General features: G+C 27.2%; 1 protein-coding gene across 1 annotated transcript; it reads left to right on the forward strand.

Moving 5' to 3' along the window:
- The first annotated feature begins 1248 nt into the window (after positions 1–1248).
- Positions 1249–20223, forward strand: LOC107450580 (transmembrane protein 234). The gene is made up of 7 exons (XM_016066408.3): positions 1249–1434; positions 2313–2358; positions 2482–2633; positions 4943–5009; positions 8561–8653; positions 15441–15538; positions 17696–20223. Exons 2-6 carry the CDS (start codon positions 2346–2348, stop codon positions 15503–15505), a joined length of 390 nt encoding a protein of 129 aa, XP_015921894.1. The 5' UTR covers positions 1249–1434; positions 2313–2345; the 3' UTR covers positions 15506–15538; positions 17696–20223.
- The last annotated feature ends 1510 nt before the right edge of the window (positions 20224–21733 follow it).

Genomic DNA, 21733 nt, shown 5'->3' on the forward strand with positions numbered 1-21733 from the left:
CAGGATCAAACTATGTCCCTATAGACTTGAGTACGAGGTTAGAATTCCAAATATTTAAGTCTATAGTGCTCTAGGAACAGGTTAGGATTATCTTGCAAATAGGTTAGGAACATCTCTTTAGGTTTGAGCACACTCTTTTCCCCTCAGCGCTAACAAATTTTCGACATTTGTAACAGCTGTTCATTCTCAATGGCTTCAAAGCCTTTGGTTCCGTTTCACAGTCTTCATCGGTACCAATTTGCACTTCTTCACCTCCTGCAACCATTTCTAGCATAGAAGACAAAGCGCCCCAAGTTTTAAAATTTTTTCAAAGCAAAAATTTCTTTTTATTTCAAATCGTTTCGCAAAAATTAAATAAATTCCAAAATAAATGAATAAAATACACCGTTGAAAACAGTTCAAGGACAAATGTTTGATACAATGAAAAAAAAAATTTCAAGCAAGTAAAACCAAGCATGACCAAGATATCAATCTATATATGACCAATTAATGAGAAAACAGACATGGTCAAAGTTGTACCCTAAATAAGGAAACTGATTACTTGCATAGCAAAGCAAATGTCCAACACACGTCAGTCCGAGACAAACATTTCTAATTGGATGTATTGTGTAGCCTCTAACAGCTACACAACTCTTGCATAGGCGTTTCATACTGTTTACCAGAATACTTATCAATCCCTGCAGCATCCCAGGCACCTCTCAACTTTGGATCTAATCTTCGAGCTGCAATTGAGTCATGAATTGAGTGTCTAAGTGTGTCCCATGCGCGTTCCATGGAATTAAAATCAGAGAACATCGCTGGCTACCCACCGATTGGTGGTATTCATCCACATTAACTGTTGTTAATGTTAACTATTGTTAATTTTTGCAACGTGAGCCTTAAATAAATTTAAGAAAATTAATATCACGATATAAATAAAGAATTGAACAATCCTTCGAAACTAAAACTGATTATCAATCTTTCATTTTTTTCTATTTAATTATCCTAAACTCTAAATCAATTGTGCTATTGCATCAAATCGATGATTTTCTATGCAAACCAGCCCCTTTATCTAGTTGAATGATTTATTTAGCCATAAAAACTTCACGGGAAGCCTTATGACACGCTGTGCTTAATGGGAAATGCCATGTTAAGGAATTAGTTCAAGATAGCGTCAGAGGGCAGAAATGACGACTGACGTCAGCCATAACCCTATCTATTGGAATCATCAGAGGTTGCAAGCTGCAATAGGTTTCCCTTCTGTCAGTCAGATTAACAGAAATAGAGATCCGGAAGCGATGTAAATTAGCGATGGGATTATTCAGAATTGTTTACAAATAAAAAAAAAGTTAGCAAGTAGCCGTTGTTTTCTCTTTATTTGAAAACAATCAAGTTACGAAATTGTGCTTTTTCAATGTTAAAAAGTTCTTCACATTTTATAATAAGAACTAGATGGTAAGTAAAACTCATTACTACTCTCAGCTTTTAAATTCTCAATTTATAGCAAATTTTTTTTTTTTCATATATATTAATTTTATTATTTGTTGTTACTCTTAGTAATTGGAAAGATTTCTTCAATAAAAATTTTCCTTCGTTTATTTTTTTTTTCTGCTTTTAAGCGAGGACTGGTAACAATAAATAATCGTTTAAGTGAGGAAGTTTAATATTTGTTTCTTACAAAATAATTTGGTTCCTTTAAATTTTATATAGATAAGCGAATTATTCGATTATCTGATCCACAATTAAGTAAGGAAGACTGTAGTACCTTTTGTTATGTAATGACCACCAATTGTTTCTTATTCATTCACTGCTGTTCCATAGTCCTGTGATTCATAACAAAAAGGACTTTACACACATAGTTACCTTTCATTGCCTATTTACATTAATGTTTACATAATATGATGTAAAAAAGATATTTAAAAGCTTTAAAAACGAATGGAATTTTAATAAACAAAGGCTGATACTTTTTCATCCTCCTTATATTTAAATTATGTTAGTAATTACTGGGTTTCATGTAGGGTTTTTAAGATTGAAATAACTACTTTTTTAAAAATTACTCTTTAAACCAAAGATCTTGTAAAGAAAAAGGATTTGTAACAAATGAGAGGAAGGATATACTGTTCCAATTGATATTTTGCATCAAAATATTTCATTCTAAGAAATACATTTATTGTGTTTTTTGTCTTTTCACTTGTTTATAAAAGAATAATTACAGCTTAAAATTTTCTGTTCTTTGAAAACATGTTTTTTAAAACTCAACTTCACTAGATTATTAACTAAATTTTGGAAAGTTGTGTAATATTCTTAACTCTTCATATTTTTCTGTTTTGTAGCTTTCCAGGGAATACTAAGAATGTTTAAATAAGATGCTTAGCCTTGGTAAGTGTGTGTTTCAAAATTTAAATAATTTTCCTGTTTCATTTCCCTATTCAAAACTTGACAAAGAACCATATTTATTGTGTGTAACACTTTTAAATGCTGTAAATTTCATTGTTTTTATAGGATCTTTATTGTGGCTCATTGTAGTCGCTGCTGTCTGGGGATTTTCAACGCCATTGATAAGGCACGGAAGCGCTGGCATAGAGAAAATTTCAGGCTCTAATCCTTTGAACCAATGGCTTGCTGAATTAATGTTCCTTGCCACAAACTGGAAGGTATGGAATTCATTGTGTATTGATTAAACAAAATATGTAGTTTATAATAATAGTTCAATGGAAAAATATTTATATATTTTTTTTATTTAAAAAAAATTTGTATAGACTGTTTTTAAAATTATTTCCAACTATTTATTCTCTTATAAAAAAAAAATTCTATTAGCAATAACAATTTAAAATATTTTTCTTTATATATTTCTTAAAAATAAACCAATAGCAATTCAATAACGCTTTCTTAAATTACACAGCTCAAATATCTTTGTATTTTGAAAACAAGTGTAATATCAAAATATATTTTTCTTCATTCATAAGCATTTTTTTTGTTATGTTGTATTTTGTTATTGTTTTATACAACTTCTATTTTATAATGATATCATCGCTGAAAAAAGTCTGAGAAGTAATACTTTTATCCAACCTTGCATGTTATGATTTATATGCATTAAGTCTACCGTAACCATATCTTATGATCTTCTATTAACTTAATAAGATCTATTAATAAGATCTATTCTATTAACTTAATATATTCTTAATAAGCTGAGCAAATACCTATTGTTGATTTTTGTTATATTTTTAAAAAAAAAATTTCTTTTCATTTTGTGCTGCATTTTAGTATGGGATTTTAGGAATAAACACTCTTATATTTGACAAGCACAATTTATTAATAATTTGCAACATTTAATTCAAGAATAGAATATGGAAGTTACGTCTTTATGGAACACTAGCCACTAGCTGGTGAGAAATCTAAACTGAAACTTCCAAAGTGGGTAGAGTGAAAGCCCCAATTCACTTGTGCATGCATGATACAATAGTTCGTACACATAGCCTAGCCTCAATTGAATGACTAAATGCACCACACATTTTCTTTGCCTTAACCATTCTCTTGTCAGTCTTGTGTCATTCTCTTTGATTTAAACATATTTTGAAGATTTTTTTATTTATTATTTTTTTAAAACTTTATTTTAAAATTTTCTTCTGGCTATTTAGTTTTTTTGTCACTCAAATTTTATGTTTTATGAATCAAATTTGAGATGAAATAGTTATACTACATATGTTATTGGTTTACAAATAAATTATGAGATTTGATTTTAATTGTTATTAGCACATAATATTATCAATAGCCCTTTAACTCCGGCAACATTGGTGTTCATTTAATATACTATGCAATACTATAATTTATAAGGAGAAATGTTGCTTCACTGTTGACCAACTTTTGCTCTAGTTGTGTACATTTTATTATCTTTTCTGTAGTAGTATTTATTAATAATATGGGATAAAATGATTGCTATTATTGATTTTAAAGTTTTAATGTGAATGTTGGAGTCATGTGTTAATTTTAGAAATAGTTTATAAAGTAAACTTATAAGAATTTGAGAAATAATATAAATTCTGAAACTGAACAGCAGAAATATTTCATCATGTCTCTTGCTTTTATATAAATTATCATATCTTTTAGTGTACTTTTTTCAGTTAAATTCTGATGTAATAACAAGGAATTTTTAATCTAACTTATCTAATTTTTCTTTTGTACCATATTCACTTATGTAATGAATGACAAATCACATACTCACAATGTTGCACACTCACATTGAAAATTGAGATTCTAATATGCTACACTGAAATTAAATTAAGAGCACAAATTGTATTCAATTTCAATAATTATAATGTTTCTTTAATAATAGGTTTTTAATAAAGGGTTATACTATTGAATTTTATGAAAACCATTAAAAGTAAACGATCACATTTTAAATTGTGTTATTCAAAAATGATTTGTTGAATGAACAGGATCAACTATTCTTTATGTAATCAACCATGCTAATCACAAAACAAATATTTTGAGCGCATGTCTAAATGATTATATGAATATTAAATAATTTTTTTCTCTTATAGTAACGTATGCAAAGTGTGAATTCGTTGTTCATATGTTAGGTGTGATAGCACATAATTGGTAACAGGTTAGATTACGAGGTAAAATTTTATATGAAAGCTTAATTTTAGTGTTTTCTTGTTAAAAACCATCTATTTTGCCTAATTAATTACCTTAACTCATGAATATTTGTAAATAATATAATTATATTAACTCATCAATTATTTTTTTCTAAATCTCTCTTTTTAAGCATTTTATTTTAATTCAAACTAAAGTAAGTATTTTATGTAATTTTAAATATTTTTTACTTATTTTAAGAATAGGAATTGTGTGATTATTAAATGTTCCTAAACATGTGCTCTTTGATTAAATGTTTTTTTTTTCTTTTTTTTGTGAAATGTTTGTAACTTACTTTATTGTTTATGTATGATATTTTTTATTCCAGTACATAATGCCTTTCTTAATCAATCAAAGTGGATCTGCTCTGTACACTATGGCTTTAGCTTCTTCTGGTATAGTACATATTTATTTGACTTCATTAAGAGTTTTTTTTTTTTAAATTTAAGTTATGTATATTTATAATGCAATTTGATCTATCAAAAAATTTATAGATTATGGATGATAGTTAGTAATTAAATTCAAACTTTTTGTCCTTTCCTTATAGCTGGGACAGCAAAGGTCTTTTATATAGAGGCTACATAAAAACTGAAAAAGGTGTAATTTAATTAGAAAATTCCAGATATAAATCCATCAAATATTAATTAAATGACTTGTAAGTTAGTTAGATAGTAACTGGTGTTTATTTGAAGATAATTAAAAATAAAATTTATTAATTAAAAAAGTTTAATTCTAGAAATGCATAAAATGAACAATCGAATTTGGTACCTTCAAACATTTTTTAGAAATAATCTGTTGCACAACTATGTTTAAAAATTGTAGATAAAATGGAAAATGGACACACAAGCACAAAACTGAGCTTCTCCACTAAACTTTACACCCATAATAGAATTAGAGAATGATAGAAATTTTCACTTTATCTACAATGGAATGTTCTTTTAAATTATCAATCCATAATTTTCACTATGTGCCTCATTTATCTGATCTCCTTTTCTTTCTTATTGATCCATGTTACTCCTTCCCTAGTACGAAATTGATAGTTACTGCTTAGAAAACATATTCATACAACTTACTCCTTTACCCCCAAAATTGCTTTTGGTGCATTTTTTTTTTTTTAAAATTTCACAATGTCATGGTTTTTCCTTGCAAAACAACAATCGTCAAAAGAGATGAATGCTTTCAAATAGACATTATTACCAAATTTTTTTTAATCTATTCTTGTCTATCTTAAAACATTTGAGATTCTCATCACATTTGTCTTTTAAATATTTTCTTTTCTTCAATTATCATGTTTAAACTTGTTTTTACCAGTCTAATCCTATTTTTGTCCTTGATGGAATTGTTAATTTTCCTCTGAATCTCTCAGTGGTTTTACTGAGAAAAATTCTTGATCTTAAAACTGGTTCTACAGTATGTCTTTTTATATGTCATTATTTATGCTCTTTTCACTTTTTTTTAGTTTTCATGTGTATAAAAACTGTAATTCTTTCTTCACTTTGAAAAAATTTATTTAAATATTTAATTTTGGGTTTTTTCTATCTTATATTTCGAAATTATTTCTAGTGTCCCTTATTAAGAGATAAATGCATTAAGATCCCCATTTAAAGTAACCGAATTCTCCCTTAAATAGAGGTTTAGTCTTATTTAGATGTGTCCCTTATAGGAGATACTACTGTATTTGTGTCTTTTGCTGTTTTCCATTCAATTCTTTTCAAGCATTTTTCTTTTTTAAAAACTAATAAAGTTTTACAATTATTGCATTAAAACTTTTCAATAATTATACATTTTAAAAGCATTAAATTTGTTGTTTCTCAAATATCATAATTAACAGTTGAATTTGTATATTTAAAATGTAAACGCTTTGTTCCTTGTTCAAATAAATTTTTCATGCAATTATAAGATTTATTAAATCATACATTGTGCATATTTTTATTGATTAATGTTAAGATTACGTCTTATTTTGCTTAATCTTTTTGCTTAACCTCTTTAATCTTTTTGCTTAACCTCTTTTCGCTACTTATAAGAAAAATGTTGCCCATTTAATTTTCACTACTGTCCCTAACTGTTATTATTAAATTGATTACTAGAAAGTCACTTGTTGAATAAAATAGAAATCGACAGTTTGTACGACTCCTTATCTTTTACTTGCGAGTGAAATGTGGTAAACTTTCTGATTGAAAATTAAACATTATTGCATCCAAACCAGTTTACTGGTAAAAATATTTTTAGTATTCGTCAGTGCTATCCCTGTGTGTTATTTTATTTTTCCTAATGAGTAATGTTGACAAGAATAATAACTTAAAAATATGAATGGCATATTTTGCTCTAATAAAATTAAAACTGTAAAATTATCTTTTAGCCTTTTATTTGAAGTACACCAGATCTATGGTTTTTGACTTAGCTATATAATTACTATGAAATTTCAAATTAGGTGTTGAGTAATGAAGTTGCCCTAGAGTAATAATAATATGAGTTTTTTTCACTATGTACTTAATTTATTACCATAGGTAATTTTTCAAAATGTGAAAATACTTAAGATGTTTTTTAAGACTAAGCTCTTAAAGGTGTATAGTTTTAAAATAAATTCAGTCTTATGGTAGGTTTCTATGTCAAAACACTTCCCACCTAAATTTTGGTGACAGCAATTTTTACCTTCTTCCCACCAATTAAAGACAAAAGTTTTTTTTGTTTTTTTGTATGAATTTTTTTTCTTTTTTTTTAAAAAATTTTATTCCCGAAAGGTACTGTGGCAATCACCAATTTTACTTTTTATCTAGAAGTATATAGAGTGAAAATTTCTAGGACAAGGATTATATTCAACAAGAAACATTTCATACGACTTTTTATTTCCATTTTGCTTTAAAATTTTTGAATAAAATTCGTCAACTTGGCATCAATATTTTTTTTTAAATTTTAGAAAAGGAAACTAAAGTACAATTTTTTATGTTCGTACATTTTCTAAGTTAGCTTGAATTTTCTTTTAGAAGTTATAAAACAGTTGCGTTACTTGTAATTTTTAAACTATGGCTCTTACATTTCCAAACATTTTTTTTTTCAGTTAAATGTTTTCTAAATGTGCAAAATGATTAAAAATTATCTTTTCCAATTCGACATACAGTTACACTTTATATAAATAAGATAAGTTCTATTGTTTGCGCAATTTTTAGAAACAAGTAATTTTTTCCTACTATTTGCTTGTAGAAATGGAGGTTCTTCAGTAATTTTAAGTCAGAAACTTATTCTTTTCCTGCTGCTATTCAGTAAAGAAAAACTCACAGTTGATTTACATTCATTGCTTTAAATATCATGGGTACTCTTTAAAAACTCTCCAAGTTAATAGTTGACTAAAATGTTTGATGTGGAATTAAACTATAACCCAGCTGAGATGTTTATAATGAACAGAACTTGATGTCTTAATTATTTTGTTAGTATTGTTTGTGTGTTACTTCATATCAAATTAAAAATATAATTTTGAATCTCGGTGTTCTTTTATAACTTTTAAAAAACTTAATAACTTTCCCACATTTAGCTCTTGCGAATTGTAGTTATGTCTAAGAATTCAATGCTTACATTCACCCTAATTTCTAATTGTATAGTTAAGGATTCTTTTTAACTAAATTGTAGGTTGAGGTTGGATTTTTCAGTTAACTTTAGTTAAGGATTGTATATTAGGTTTATTATAAAAAAGTTGTTTAACATTTGAAGCCTATATTAAAGCTGAAGTTCATAATTTTTAATAATTCTTCATAATTATGCTTGTTATTTTTATTTTTGTACTTCAAAAGTTTTCATAGTTAAAACTGTATTTTGTTTAATATGTATATACAGCATTTTCTTTCATTCTACTGTTAAATCTTAAAAACCTACTTGAAATTGTTTTTTCTATTTTTTAAAAATCTTTTGTCTGTTTTATTATTTAAACTGCAATATTTTTTCTGATTTTTAGACTTATCTGTAGCAGTTCCACTAACCAATTCTCTCACCTTCATATTTGTTACAATATCTGGCAGACTATTAGGAGAGGCTGATGGAAAACCAGGTATACTTACCAGTTCTTAATTTTATTTTTTATGTATTTTTACTAAAAAATGTATGAACTGAAAATTTTCATCACTAGTATGTAATTGTGCTTTACACTTTCTAGATAATATTTAAAATATGGTAAATTAAGATTCAAATTTAAAGCTAAAGCTTTTATTGATGCTATGAGCTTTAAGTATTGATTTTTATTTTACAGAAATCATTGGCATTAGACTTTTCTTTCCAACCTCAGTTTTATCGACAAGTAACTTGTAGGTTATGTACTCTAGTGAATAATTGCTATGGACCAAACACATTTTTAGAATAAAGAATATTAAATCAAATCAAGTTTTTAGCTATCTTTAAAAATTACATTTGTACCTTAGCATTTGTTAATTATTGTATTAAACAAATCTTCTTATATTACATTTTTCAATTATATTATTATAGTATAACTGTGTAAATAGTAAAATTAAATAGAGCTAGATCAAGTCCAAATACTGAAATACCCTCCAACTGCTGGAAGTTCAGAAAATATTTTTTCTTGTGAAAAAACAAAGGTAAAATAATAATATTTTAATGAAACTGAATTAAAATAATTTTTCTCACCTTTAAGTATAAGTAGTTGAAACATGTATATAACCTAGTGGCCATGCTTTTATCTGATAAAAATTTCGTAGAATTTCTATCCACTAAAAATTTTCTGCATTTGTTCATCACTAGTGGAATCTATATCTTTCACTTAACAGTGACATTTAGTTTTTTTCTGCTTATTAATGTCATAATTTATTGTACTTTATGGGTCTTCTGATTATAAACTGTACTGATAGGCAGTGGCGTACGCAGGATTTTTTCAAGGGGGGTGTTCGTAATTTTCTGAAACTACTAAAAGAAATTCGAATAGGTAATAAAGCACTATTATTTCCCTAATTTAGACAGCTAGACAATTTTGACTCTTTATTTAGACAGCATTGTTTAGTTAAATTTTGATTTGATTTTTTAAGTTTAAGATCATAATGTAATATCTTCTTGCATGTAATATCTTCTGAAAAAAGTCCAATGTGATATTGAGTGGGAAGTAACACTTTGAGGGCCACTTTTACATTTATCAGATTTTGTTATGCTAGAAAAATTTTCTTCAACGGGAGTATCACATTTCTGTACAACAGAAAAACTTATATTGGTATTAGATGCTGCTGTCACTTCACTAATTTCAGGTCATGATTTTTTCTCAAACTGATTAAAAATTATTAAATTCTTGCGTTTTGACATCCTAAAGATCAAGATCTCAGCCAAGATATATATATATATATATTGACACAGAAATATCCGCTATGCTACGATCTCAAAGTTTCGAGCTGGAATGAATAACATCAACGAGCACAGTATCTCCTAAGGTATTGTTACTGATTTCTTCACTAGTCGAAATAGTGGCGACGACGGGTTCCATGATTAACTTTTTGTTAAGACAAAACAAAACAGATTTAGCGGCAGAGATAACTCTTAGTTTGACTAACTCCACTAGCTAACTATTCAAGTTTTATTAGAGTACCTATCCAGTGTTGAATATCTACTCTTTCATCGCAATAGAAAATAAATTGGAGGATAGGAAGGGGTTGCTGCGTTAACAGTAAGTTAAATCTCATAATGTACAACAGTTGAAAATCAAAATTCAAGTCTGGATTATACACAACAATGAAATCGCAATTTGATACATAGTAATAGAAACAATTGAAGATAAAAGAAAATTATTTACACTATATACAAGTCCTAACTCCACTGTACTCCGTTTCCCCATCTATATAATTTTTCACCGCATCTCCAATTGTCTCCTAATTGTCTCAAAGACGACAGAACGTCTAGGATTCCAGAATCATCGCGTACTCACGAATGACAACAGCCAGTCTTGAAAACTATCGCGAATGGCAGGACAGAATGGAACCAGTCCGTACCAGTATTAGTATTACGTGAATTTGGTTTCAAAAGTACAACCCTATTATAGTAAATGTTTTCTCAGTATTCTGAGAAATACCGTGAGGGAAAAAAAAGTAGGCATAAGGCAAATAAAAATATATAGTCTTAAAAAATAGCCCACATAATTTCTACTAAAATTTTTATTTTTTCCATTTTGTCTGAGATCAAGGGGGGTGTTTAGACCCCTAAACCCCTCCCTTGCGTACGCCACTGCTGATAGGTATATTTAATTTTACAGTAAGCATGAACTTGCTTAAAAATGGTAGAAATAAGGTTACTATTTAAACATTTATTTTTCTCCAAGATTTCATTTTATTTGCAGGTTTTAAATTTTAAACCTCAGTTAGCTACTTTTAGGCTTGAAAAATTATTGAAAAAACAAAGAATTTATGAACAATAATGCAAAAAACTAGTTTAAATAACTAAATCACTTTTTCTTTCAAGTTGTCATTACCTAGATTATGGTGTTGATTCCATACTTATTTTATAGCATTAATTAGAATTTTTTATTACTTTCAATAACTTTGATTCAATCCCTTGTAAAAAATTTCCATTAAGAAATTTTAATGCCTCATTTTATTCATAAAGCTTCCACTGAATAAGACATGCATGTAAAAAGGTTAAATAAAATTTCTGGTCACCACTTGTTGTTGAGTGTCCGATGATTCCTAAGCACAGTTCTCTAAGTTAGCTAGAATAAAGTGGAGAAGAAGATAATGGTTTCTTGTTGTTCTTGTTGTCTCATGGGCATTGCAAGATATGAAAAATAGGGAAATATTAATTTCATAACTATTTGTATAAAATTCATGATAACTATGGTTAGCATTTGCTCAAAACTATTTATTTAGATATAATTTATATTGCAATCTTATGATAATAATCATTCAGAGCAATCTAATTAGCCAGAAATGTCAGAATACTCCTGCGAATTTCAAAAACTTTCAAAACCAAAATATTTTATTTCAATTTCTAGTTTTAAATTATAAATGATATCAACTTCTCAATATCTTAGATCTGCGCTTCTTAGATGCTCTGTTGTGACACACTTATGCGTTCTTGCATGTTTCATAAAAATTTATAGCTGTTCAAAAAATACATTTTCTGCTAAAAGTTTGTCATTCCTTTTTCTTACCATGTTGCACAAACTTTTTTGCTACCTTTGCATAAAATAAATAAACATAGCTCAATTGGCTAAATGTTGTTACCATCCACTTAGAATTGAGCTTATTTATAAATCCTTTAATCATAAATTCTAGACATTTCTTTGAATTTTCCAGAGGTGAGAGGCTTTCTTAGTAATACTTATAAATAGCCACTATATTGAAAATTCACTTTTGTCAGGTTCTAGGTGGAGCCCTACAAATTCTGCAAAGATGTTGAAAGCAGCATAAATTACAATAGCATAATTTCTGTAGATCAATATAATTTTATTTTGCAGAAAAATATCTTCATTTACCAAATCATTTGTCCTTATGGTTTTTATCCTATGCAATTTTAAATTCCTTTTCAAAAATCGTTTTAGCATCTTATTCCTGATTATACTCTTTTTTTTTCTGACCCACATTTTGTAAACCATCATTAAATATCATGAAAAAGGCTCAAAAAGAATTTTTTTTTGATGCAGATAAAAAAGACCAACTTAAATATTTATCGCAACTGTGTATTCAAAAATATTCCGTGGTTAAGTGAACTATGGAACTTGAGTTTAGTGCACACAAAGATTATGTTGAAGAAAAAAATGTTGTTACTTGGACTTAATTGAATTCTTAATTCAGACATAGTCTTACAGAGATTTCCAGAACTTTGTACTGTTACCTCTAAAATTTGGGTTATGCTGTGATATATATTAACGGTAATATATATTAACAATAATATATATTAACAATCAATATATTAACTTTGGTAACAGTGTTACCCAGGTTCAAAAGAAAAATCAAAGGAATTACTTGAAACATTTAACATTTACAACCAATTTTATTAAAACTTAAATTTTCAAATAAAAACAAACTCAAATCATTTCCAAATGCTATCAAGTAGATATCACTTATTTCCAAATTATTAGTTACTTCAGGTTTAAAATTTAGCAATGCGAAATTATGTTTTCAATAAAATGCAATTGAACATATAAGCCTCAATATTCTAATATTCCAAATCCAGTAAAAACAATTAAGGATAAAAGACACACTTATATTAAAATCTACTAAAAGCAATTAAACATAAAAATCACAGTATTCTCTAAATCCTGTAAACACGATTAAAAATAAAAGGCACTTTTATCTTAAAACATAATAGAAGCAATTAAAAGTCAGGGTAAATTATTCTTTTAAAACTGTACTAAAATTGAACTTAGAGATTATAAATTCAAATCAAATTACCGACCAAATCCCTGGAACGCCCGCTGGTATTGCCGCCAGACTTGTAGATCAGGTCAACATTCCAGTTTCTGATAGACAGCACACTCAAACTCTTATCAGACTTCCTTCTAGTATGGCAGTAAACACCCGTGGATCAGCAGACTTTCAGCATTGGGACGCCTTGGATAGGCAAACAGATTCGGACTTAGCGGCTCCGGCCTAACTCAACTCATCACTTTCATTCATCATCTTAGCAGCTTCGGCCTAACTTTGCTCAAAACTTCCGCTCATCCACTCAGGGGTACCGGCCTTAGCTCATTCACTCAGCGGCTTTGGCTTTAGTTCATCATTCTCTCAGCCATTCTTCACCACCTTTAATCTAGTGTCAGCAAGGCGATTGAATCTTAAACCGACCTTTTCTCCTACGAGCAGCAGTGCAACACCAGTGAACGTCACAATAACAAAAAAGTTCCATGATAAGAACAGTCACAAATTAGTAATACTTTATAAAAGTGATAAAACAATACTAATTAAATATAAATATACATAAATACACATAATTCAACCCAAAAATCTCAGTTTAAAAAGATAATTAAAATTTAAGAAAAATATTACTATTGTGAAATTTAAAACTTATAATAGTGGTGCCACCTGGAGGCAAATCATATTTTACACCATCAAAACTTAAGACGAATTCGCTAATAAGCAGAGCTAACCAGTGCAGCCATCTATTGAGGTAATCAGCAAACTATTTCCGCTGAAAAAGTAACCCATCTTTAAAGTATTCATAAAAAAATACAATAAATTTCTATTTATTACAACGTGCAAGATAAGCAAGGCAACTGCTGTCTGTGCTGCGTAATTAAATATATTGTGAAAGAGCCCGCTATGCTAGATATAAGTATAGGAAGCGAGGTAACATACACAATGGGCCATATAAACCTGGGTATTTATATTTATAATTAATAATTGTATCAAACAAAATTATCTTTTTTCTTCAAAATAAGTTCTATTTATGAAACACTTGTAGATAAACATTTGATTTTTCAAAGTGGCTAATTTTATTAACCAACCTGACAATAATTAGAAAAAAATTAGTTTATTATTTTTAAAAATACATTAAAAGCAAAATCAATCAGTACTTACTTAATTTTTTATGTTTAACTGTTTTGTTGACATTTGACATATTTATTTATCATTTACAGGTTTTTTTTAAAAAAAATACTGACATTTTGCTCTTTGATTAGCAGAGTTTGAAATAACAGTTTCAACCATCATTAATCAAAAGTTTATAAAAATTTTGTATCCTTCTTGTACTGCACAAAATGTCAAGGATAAATTCAAATACCTACATTTTAAATTTATTGTTGAAACTCAAATGTTTACATCATTTAATTTATGCATGTTGCTGTTACCTAATTACGTTAAATTGTACCCTGAATCTTTATTCATGCCTAAATCATGTTAAAACATGTGCAGACATAAGTTTAAAATAGTTCATCAATATACTCACTTCCCTTTTTTATGACATAATTAAAATAATAAATAACCTTAACTTAAATTAATACATTTCATTAATTACATAAAGTTATTAATTCTCTTTTAACTGTGAGGGCTATTGAATGTGTAATTATCATTAACACTGAATAATTATAGGTCATACAATAACTTGATTAAGTTCATAAGTAGTTTTCTTTTGGATTCCTTTACATTTCTCTCTCTGTTTCATTCTTTTTTTTTTAAATTATCTGTTTCTTTTGTTCATGGGTGAAAAATTTTACTACTCATCATCTATATGCTATCTATGTGCATCTTTTTTCAGAACTAGAAAGGAAAAAAAAATTCAAAAATATCTAAATAGAATTTTTTTTCATCATTCTTAAAACATATGCTTACCAAAATTTATTCTAATTTTGTAAAACAGTGATAATGACTTTATTAAAAGTGTCTGATTTTATTATCTAGTGCACATATTAACGATGGGTTTTTTCCTTTTTGAGGAAAAGAACTATCCTTTTATAAGAACCCTAGGTACAAATTATTTATTTAAATCCAATGTGGTAAATAAGTGATGGGGGAAAGTGTCTTTGCCGTCAGGTTAACACTCCAAGGCTTCTATATGCTTTCCTCTTTGTGCAATACGAGAAAAGATAGTTTCACTCTAAAAGCCCTACACAAAGGCAAGTTTGTCCTAATAGTTGAACCAGGAATTTATTTGTCTTTTTGGTTGCATTAAAAATTAAAAAATCATGTAGTTGAGCATTAGCAATTAATAATTTAATGTGTATAATAATAATAAAATTCTATCATAGCTATAAAATTGCAACATTTGTAGTTATAATTGTTTGATTTGTTTAGCTTATTTTTACTTTTAATAACTTAAGAAAATTTTGTGGGAAAAATTTCATAATTTGTTTGATTTTTAAAGTATTTATGTAGAAGAAATTTGAATTAAATAATATTATAATTTTTTTATAGCTTCCTACCTGGGTATGACATTAGTTATTTGTGGGATCTCTCTATGTGTTTTAAGTACTGTTTGAAATTGGAACATGGTTTTCATTATACATTTAAAGGTAATCCTATCACCTGATTGATGTAAAGTTTTTTAAAACTATATTTTTGCAGATAATTTTGTAAAAAAATAGGTTATTACAACTAATTAATTAATGGACAATACTATAAAAAGAGAATAAGCATTCTTTTCACTTAAATTATGTTAATTATTTGATATAAAATCTCTCACAAATCCCTTATAAAACCAATACTTAATTTTTTGGTAACAAAATTAAAATTAACTTTTTCTGTTATTTGTATAATGTTATCTTAGTTAAGAACCCTAATTATTTTACTAATTTACTTGAAATCATAATTTTTTATTGTCTGAGTTCCTAGTGTTTCCTTTGCGTGAAATATATTCAGTGAAATATTTATTTGCGTGAAACATATTCAGCCTATCAAGCATTTGCTTGATGAGTTTTTGAGTGTAAATCACTCATGAGTTTGATTTTTATTTCTTAATAAATTTTTATTCCCTTAGTATTTTAGATTTTTTCCCACAATATCAACTTTTTTAAAAATTAATCCTACATACAAGCAATAGTGAACAGTTACATTGCATACATATAATAGATATATGTAGCTGACAGCTCTTCTGGTTTTCTCACCTGTTATAATTTTAAAATTGCTCAAAACTTAGACTTTGATAATGCTTTCTTGGTTTAATAAATTTTAAGTTATTGTAACAACCATTATATATATATTATTTATTATTGAAACATGTATATTAAACACTTGGTAATCATTTGATGTAGTCTTCAGGTTTTCATCAAATTTTAAAAAAATTCTGTAAAAGTAATTAAATTTCACTACCACAAGAAAAATGCCTCTCAAATCAAAAGTTGACTTTGAATTTCATCAAATATAAGTTTATTTAAAACACTACCTTTTTGAAATGACTTCAAATATTTTAAAAGTTTTCAAATTATAATAAGTTTTTCATATTTTATCTTTGTATTATGCGCTTTTTAAACTTGATTGAAGGAATATTTTATGTAAATTTAATGTGCTAATCCTCTTTAGAGTATGATTTTTTTATGGATTGTTTCTTCTTATTCTAAGAAAAATAAATTTTCAAATAAAAAGATAATTCCAATTACTTAAACTGTTTCTCCTGGACTAGCTATATTAGCTGATAAAAATAATCATTTTTCAATTCCTGCTAAGAACAACTTCTGCTTGTATACTTTTTGAAGTAGAACTTTTTAAAAGCACAATTTTTATTTTACTAATATTCACTATTTGCTATGTAAATATTCATTTTATATCAGCCTGTATAAATTAGTCATGTTTCACCTTTACATTTTTGTAAGATATTTAAAGTTTTTGACTAATGCCTTAGTTAATGCTATCAACTTTATGATAGTTTTACTGAAATGGCAACTTTCTCCACTCTTTCTAGTGGTATCAAAATTTATGTTTTGATGTATAATTCTTAGTTAAGTAAATTTTATTTAAAATTATTTTGCATACCACTACATATTAATAATTCAAAATATTATTCATATATTTGAATTATTTTTTTTTTAATTTGGTACAATAAAAAAAAGGCACAACATCTTTGATTTTTCCCACTAAAAAGCTGATTCTATTCATAAAACTAATTACCTTCCTACGATACGCTAATTGAAATTTTTTGGAGATTTTAAAAATTTGCTTCTGAAGTAAAAATATTTTTATCAGAACGAAGTCCAACCCATTTTTTTAATTAAATCATTTTATTTAATAAAAAAAAACTGGATCTTGAAATACAAAATTATAGAAAATAATATATCTGCTTTAACAATATGTGTAGGTACTGGCAATTCTCAAATGCAACACTGCATAAGAACTATCCTTTAATGGGTAAATGTAGTACAGTAAAAAGTTTATAAGTTTTTTAAGTAAATTTGTAAGAGATATCATAGAAACTACTTTAATATAACCAAGTTTTAAGTCTTTTCATAAGTTAAATGTTTAAAAAAAAATTTCTCTCATTATGATGACTTAGTTTACATCTGATTCTAACTCATATTGGAATTACTGAAAAAAATGGAAAACAAGCTAAAACGAAATTTAAAATTAATAATGAGTAATCAAATAATAATGAGGTACAATTTATGTCTGAAAAGAATAGTAAAAAAATGCTATACGAAGGAATCAATGTGATTTGTAACAATATCAAACTCTTTCAGATTCATTGCCGTTGCTGCATTCCAACCTGCAATCTCGCTAAATATCTGCATTGCATTTGTATGTATGACACCCACTTATGCAGCCAGACTTTTGAGGTGAACAGAGATCATTTGCTAAATGTTTTTCATTGAAGAGGAAGACCTATACAGCAGGCTAGAGAATTGATGCAGTTGATATCCAGTGACTAGTTTTTGGTTTATGTTTCGTATACATTATTTATTTTTCAGTCGTGGTGTGTAGTTATTGTTATGAGGTTTATTACTCAGGGTGCATAGCGTTTTTAAAAAGTGCTTAATTTTGATTTTCGTCTTTTGAAAGCCCTTAAAGGTGCTTTTTTCATTGGGTGTTTTTAAAAAGTGCTTAATTTTCCCTTTTTCAAAATGAGATTTTTCCTTTACTATGTTGATTTTCTCTTCTAATTATGCAAAAAGATTCAGTTCAGATTGTTCTATTCAACATTTTCACAATTAATTCAACCCCAATCTATTTCGACTTATTGTCAGTCCGTAGCGTATGAAAACACCATTCGTTTTGCATAATTCAAAATTTCATGATTTTTGACAATTGTCAAGAACAATGCCAAAAGGTTTTTTGTTTTACATGATGGTTAAAACCGTCAATTGTCAAAAATTTTCTAACCCTGCCTAATTATGATATTTTTTTAAAGTGCTTAAAAATATTTTTTGAGTGCTTAAAAGGTGCTTATTTTTTGTTGAATAATTTGGCTATGCACCCTGTTACTGTTTTGCCTTTTTTGTAATTTTACTTTTATGCTTGAATAACTTGCTACTTTGCGCATGGGAGCAAATGATGTATATTCAAGTGCTTTTGCTGTTATATACAAACTTGGGGCAATATATCAATTAACTACAGTTTCTAATTATTCAGAAGTGCATTTTTCATGAAAAGTACCATGATTTTCATGTAGGCAATAAGATGTTTTTTGTGTATATTATATGCTATTAAATATTTGGCATGGTAGAAACTTTTATAGCAGTTGTTTAATTATACAATTGAATGTGACTACCTATCAATAAATAGAGCTACCTAACACTAATAACAGTTGTGTGTGTTAAGTCTTTTGTCAGATGTAATTATTAATGATTATAATGCAAATGAAGTTATAGTGCTCAATAAATACGAGAAATTTTAATTGATTACATCTAATTGTTTGTTTTTCTTATCTGCACTAAAGGAAAAAAAACACGTGAGTTTTGTTTCAGATTTTTACTCTGTACCTTTCTCTAGCATTCAACACTTATTAACATTCAACACTTATGGTATGAAATTCAGTACACCTAGATATTTGGTCAGAAACTTATATGTATACTCCTGAGCAACGTTATGAATATATTCAATATATGTAATAGCTATATTTCTGTTAGCTATATTAATGACTACAAGAGGTTTTTATTCATCTGTAGAGACATTGTGTAGCCTTGTATCTCAATTGGTTCCATAATCCGTGACGAGATTGATTAGGGATTTCACTTATTCACATTCAATTTTGCAATAAGGAAAATTAATAAACCTTTTGAAAGGAAAAAAAATTTCCACAAAATTTTTTTCTGACAGCTGTAATAAATTTTTTTCAAGAGGTTCAACAAAAATCCCTCAATAAATCCAAGTTATGCTTATAACATGTAACCTTTTTTTTTAAAATGTGTAACATCATTAGCAAGAGTCTTATATTGGTCCTTAAAAAGTAAATTAACCATCTCTCTTCTTACATCTGCCAGTGTATATAAATCATAGAAATTGTAAATAGCATTGATTTTTTTCATAAATTTTATTTTTTACTCATACAATTTTTTTTAAAGTTCATATTTTGTATTTTCACATCTGATAAAAACTGTGTAACTGTTACTTTTCCTTTCTAAATTTTTAAAAATATAAACATTTTTCTGTGAAAATCTGTATTAGAGTAGTTTTGATTCTCTTTTCAAGTAAGCAATATTAAAGAGTTAGATTCATCTATGGTAATGAAGCTAGAAAATGCGAGCAAAGCCATACAATTCCACATGCTTTGTTCACATACGTTGCTAGATTTATTTTCATAATGCAGCATAAAATGTGTGTGTGTGTTTTTTTTTTAATTTTTAGATCATCAATATATTTTTAAATTTTTTTACAATTTTATTGTATTGTTTTTGGTTTTTTCAGTTGCTATAAGAACATAATTGTTCAATAATGATTCTGGGACGAATGTCTAATACATTTTGAAAAATAATAAAATAGAAATGGTCCTATATTTATTTTTTTAAGAAAATGATCTCTATTGTTACAGACTTTATCTTGTGTTATGAAATTAAAATTTATGAAATTAAACTTTTCTATTAAATTTCATTTTCATTAAATGGTGCTTCTGTAAATGCCTATTGTTTAAAGAATTTCAAAATGTATTTATATTGGTAATTTAATTTCAATAAAATGTGATATAAAGTGTGATATAAAAATATTTTTGTTTATTTTATTTTTATTTATTCCATATTGCTTCGAATTTTAAAATAAATTGATATTTCCTGTTGCTCTTGCATTATTTTTTCACAAAATCTTCTTAAGTTATTATCTCTTAAATTACTGTATGATGAATTATTATATGATGTATTATGCTGCGATAATAATACAAAACATTTTCTGAATATTTCAAAAACAAAACTTGCATTTTTTACAGTTTAGTGATATATGCAGTTGATTCTGTGTAACCTACATAGCTTTGGACCTGGATTTTAGAATTTTCCTTTATTTTTTTAATAATTTTAGGGTGCATTTTTAATTTATAAAATTATGTTTAAACAAATAGAAGCAATGATTAACTTATTAAAAGAAAAACTCATAAAATATAAGTGCAATTGGTAGTAATTTATATTATTAAATTTTCAAATCTCTTTTCTTTAATACTATCTTAGATTGGAAAAGAATGATGCACATGGGATCAGCTTCAAGCATGTTAACTTGCATATACTTGATTTATATTGATTTAATCTAAAATAATGTTTTAAAATGTATTACATTTTATGTTTTTTAAATGTATGGTAACAAAAATTAATTTTTTAATGTTAGATTTGTTTATTTTAAGCTTTAATGGTAATCACTAGTTTGTTGTAAACTTTTGAACTTAGAATTTTAAGGTTGAAGATTATAGAAAGTCTATTATTATAAATTGTTCTCTCCACTAATAAATGTTCGTAAATACTCAGAAATGTTTATATGCAAGCTTTTTTTTATACTGCTATGTTTGTTTTACTGGAGTTCAAAATTTTAGTCATCATTTCAATATATCTTAACATTCGTTGGATCGGATATTTTAAAAAAGTTTTTATATAAGATTTATAAAGAGTTTTTCCTTTAAGTATATATGAAACAACTTTGGAAGCGGTTAACTGTTTGTTATAATCTCTCGTGGGAATAATGATTAGTTTGTGTCTCTTTTAAACTTTTACCCATGAACACAATTAAGTGTCTCATTGCTTTTTCATTCAAAGTAACAGAAACTAGGAAGAAAAGAAGGATTAAAACCAATTAACACTAGTTTATTAATGGGTGGAGCTTAAAGACTGTTCTGTTTAAAAGTCAAATGCTCTCTAGGCCTACTTAAAGAACTGGCTTTAAATCCCTTCTTTGTTGTTTCTGACCTCAATTAATCATCAGACTTTGAAACCATTTTTTTAATTTTTGACTCTATTTTCGTTTCTTTTTGTGTTGATTCTTTTAATTTCCATCTTTTTATATGCAAAGTGTTTTGAATTAATTTTATGAACATTATTAAAAAGTATTTAAGGGGTGGTTATTACAAAACACTTTTTAAATAACTTTTTCTGACATTACTTACAATACATTTTTATTTCAAATAGTTATTAGCTCCAGTAATGGATAGAGCTCTCAGTGGTCCCTCAAAAATTTGAAAGTGATAGTAAAACACTAACGTATTCACCTGTAAAACTAAATAAAAATTATGTGCCTGAGGATTTCACCACCATTTATGCGCATGTTTTTTTTTCCCTTTTTTTTTAAAATTTAGCCAGCATACAAGCTAA

Source organism: Parasteatoda tepidariorum, chromosome X2, assembly GCF_043381705.1.
Source record: "Parasteatoda tepidariorum isolate YZ-2023 chromosome X2, CAS_Ptep_4.0, whole genome shotgun sequence".
Lineage (NCBI taxonomy): Eukaryota > Metazoa > Arthropoda > Arachnida > Araneae > Theridiidae > Parasteatoda > Parasteatoda tepidariorum.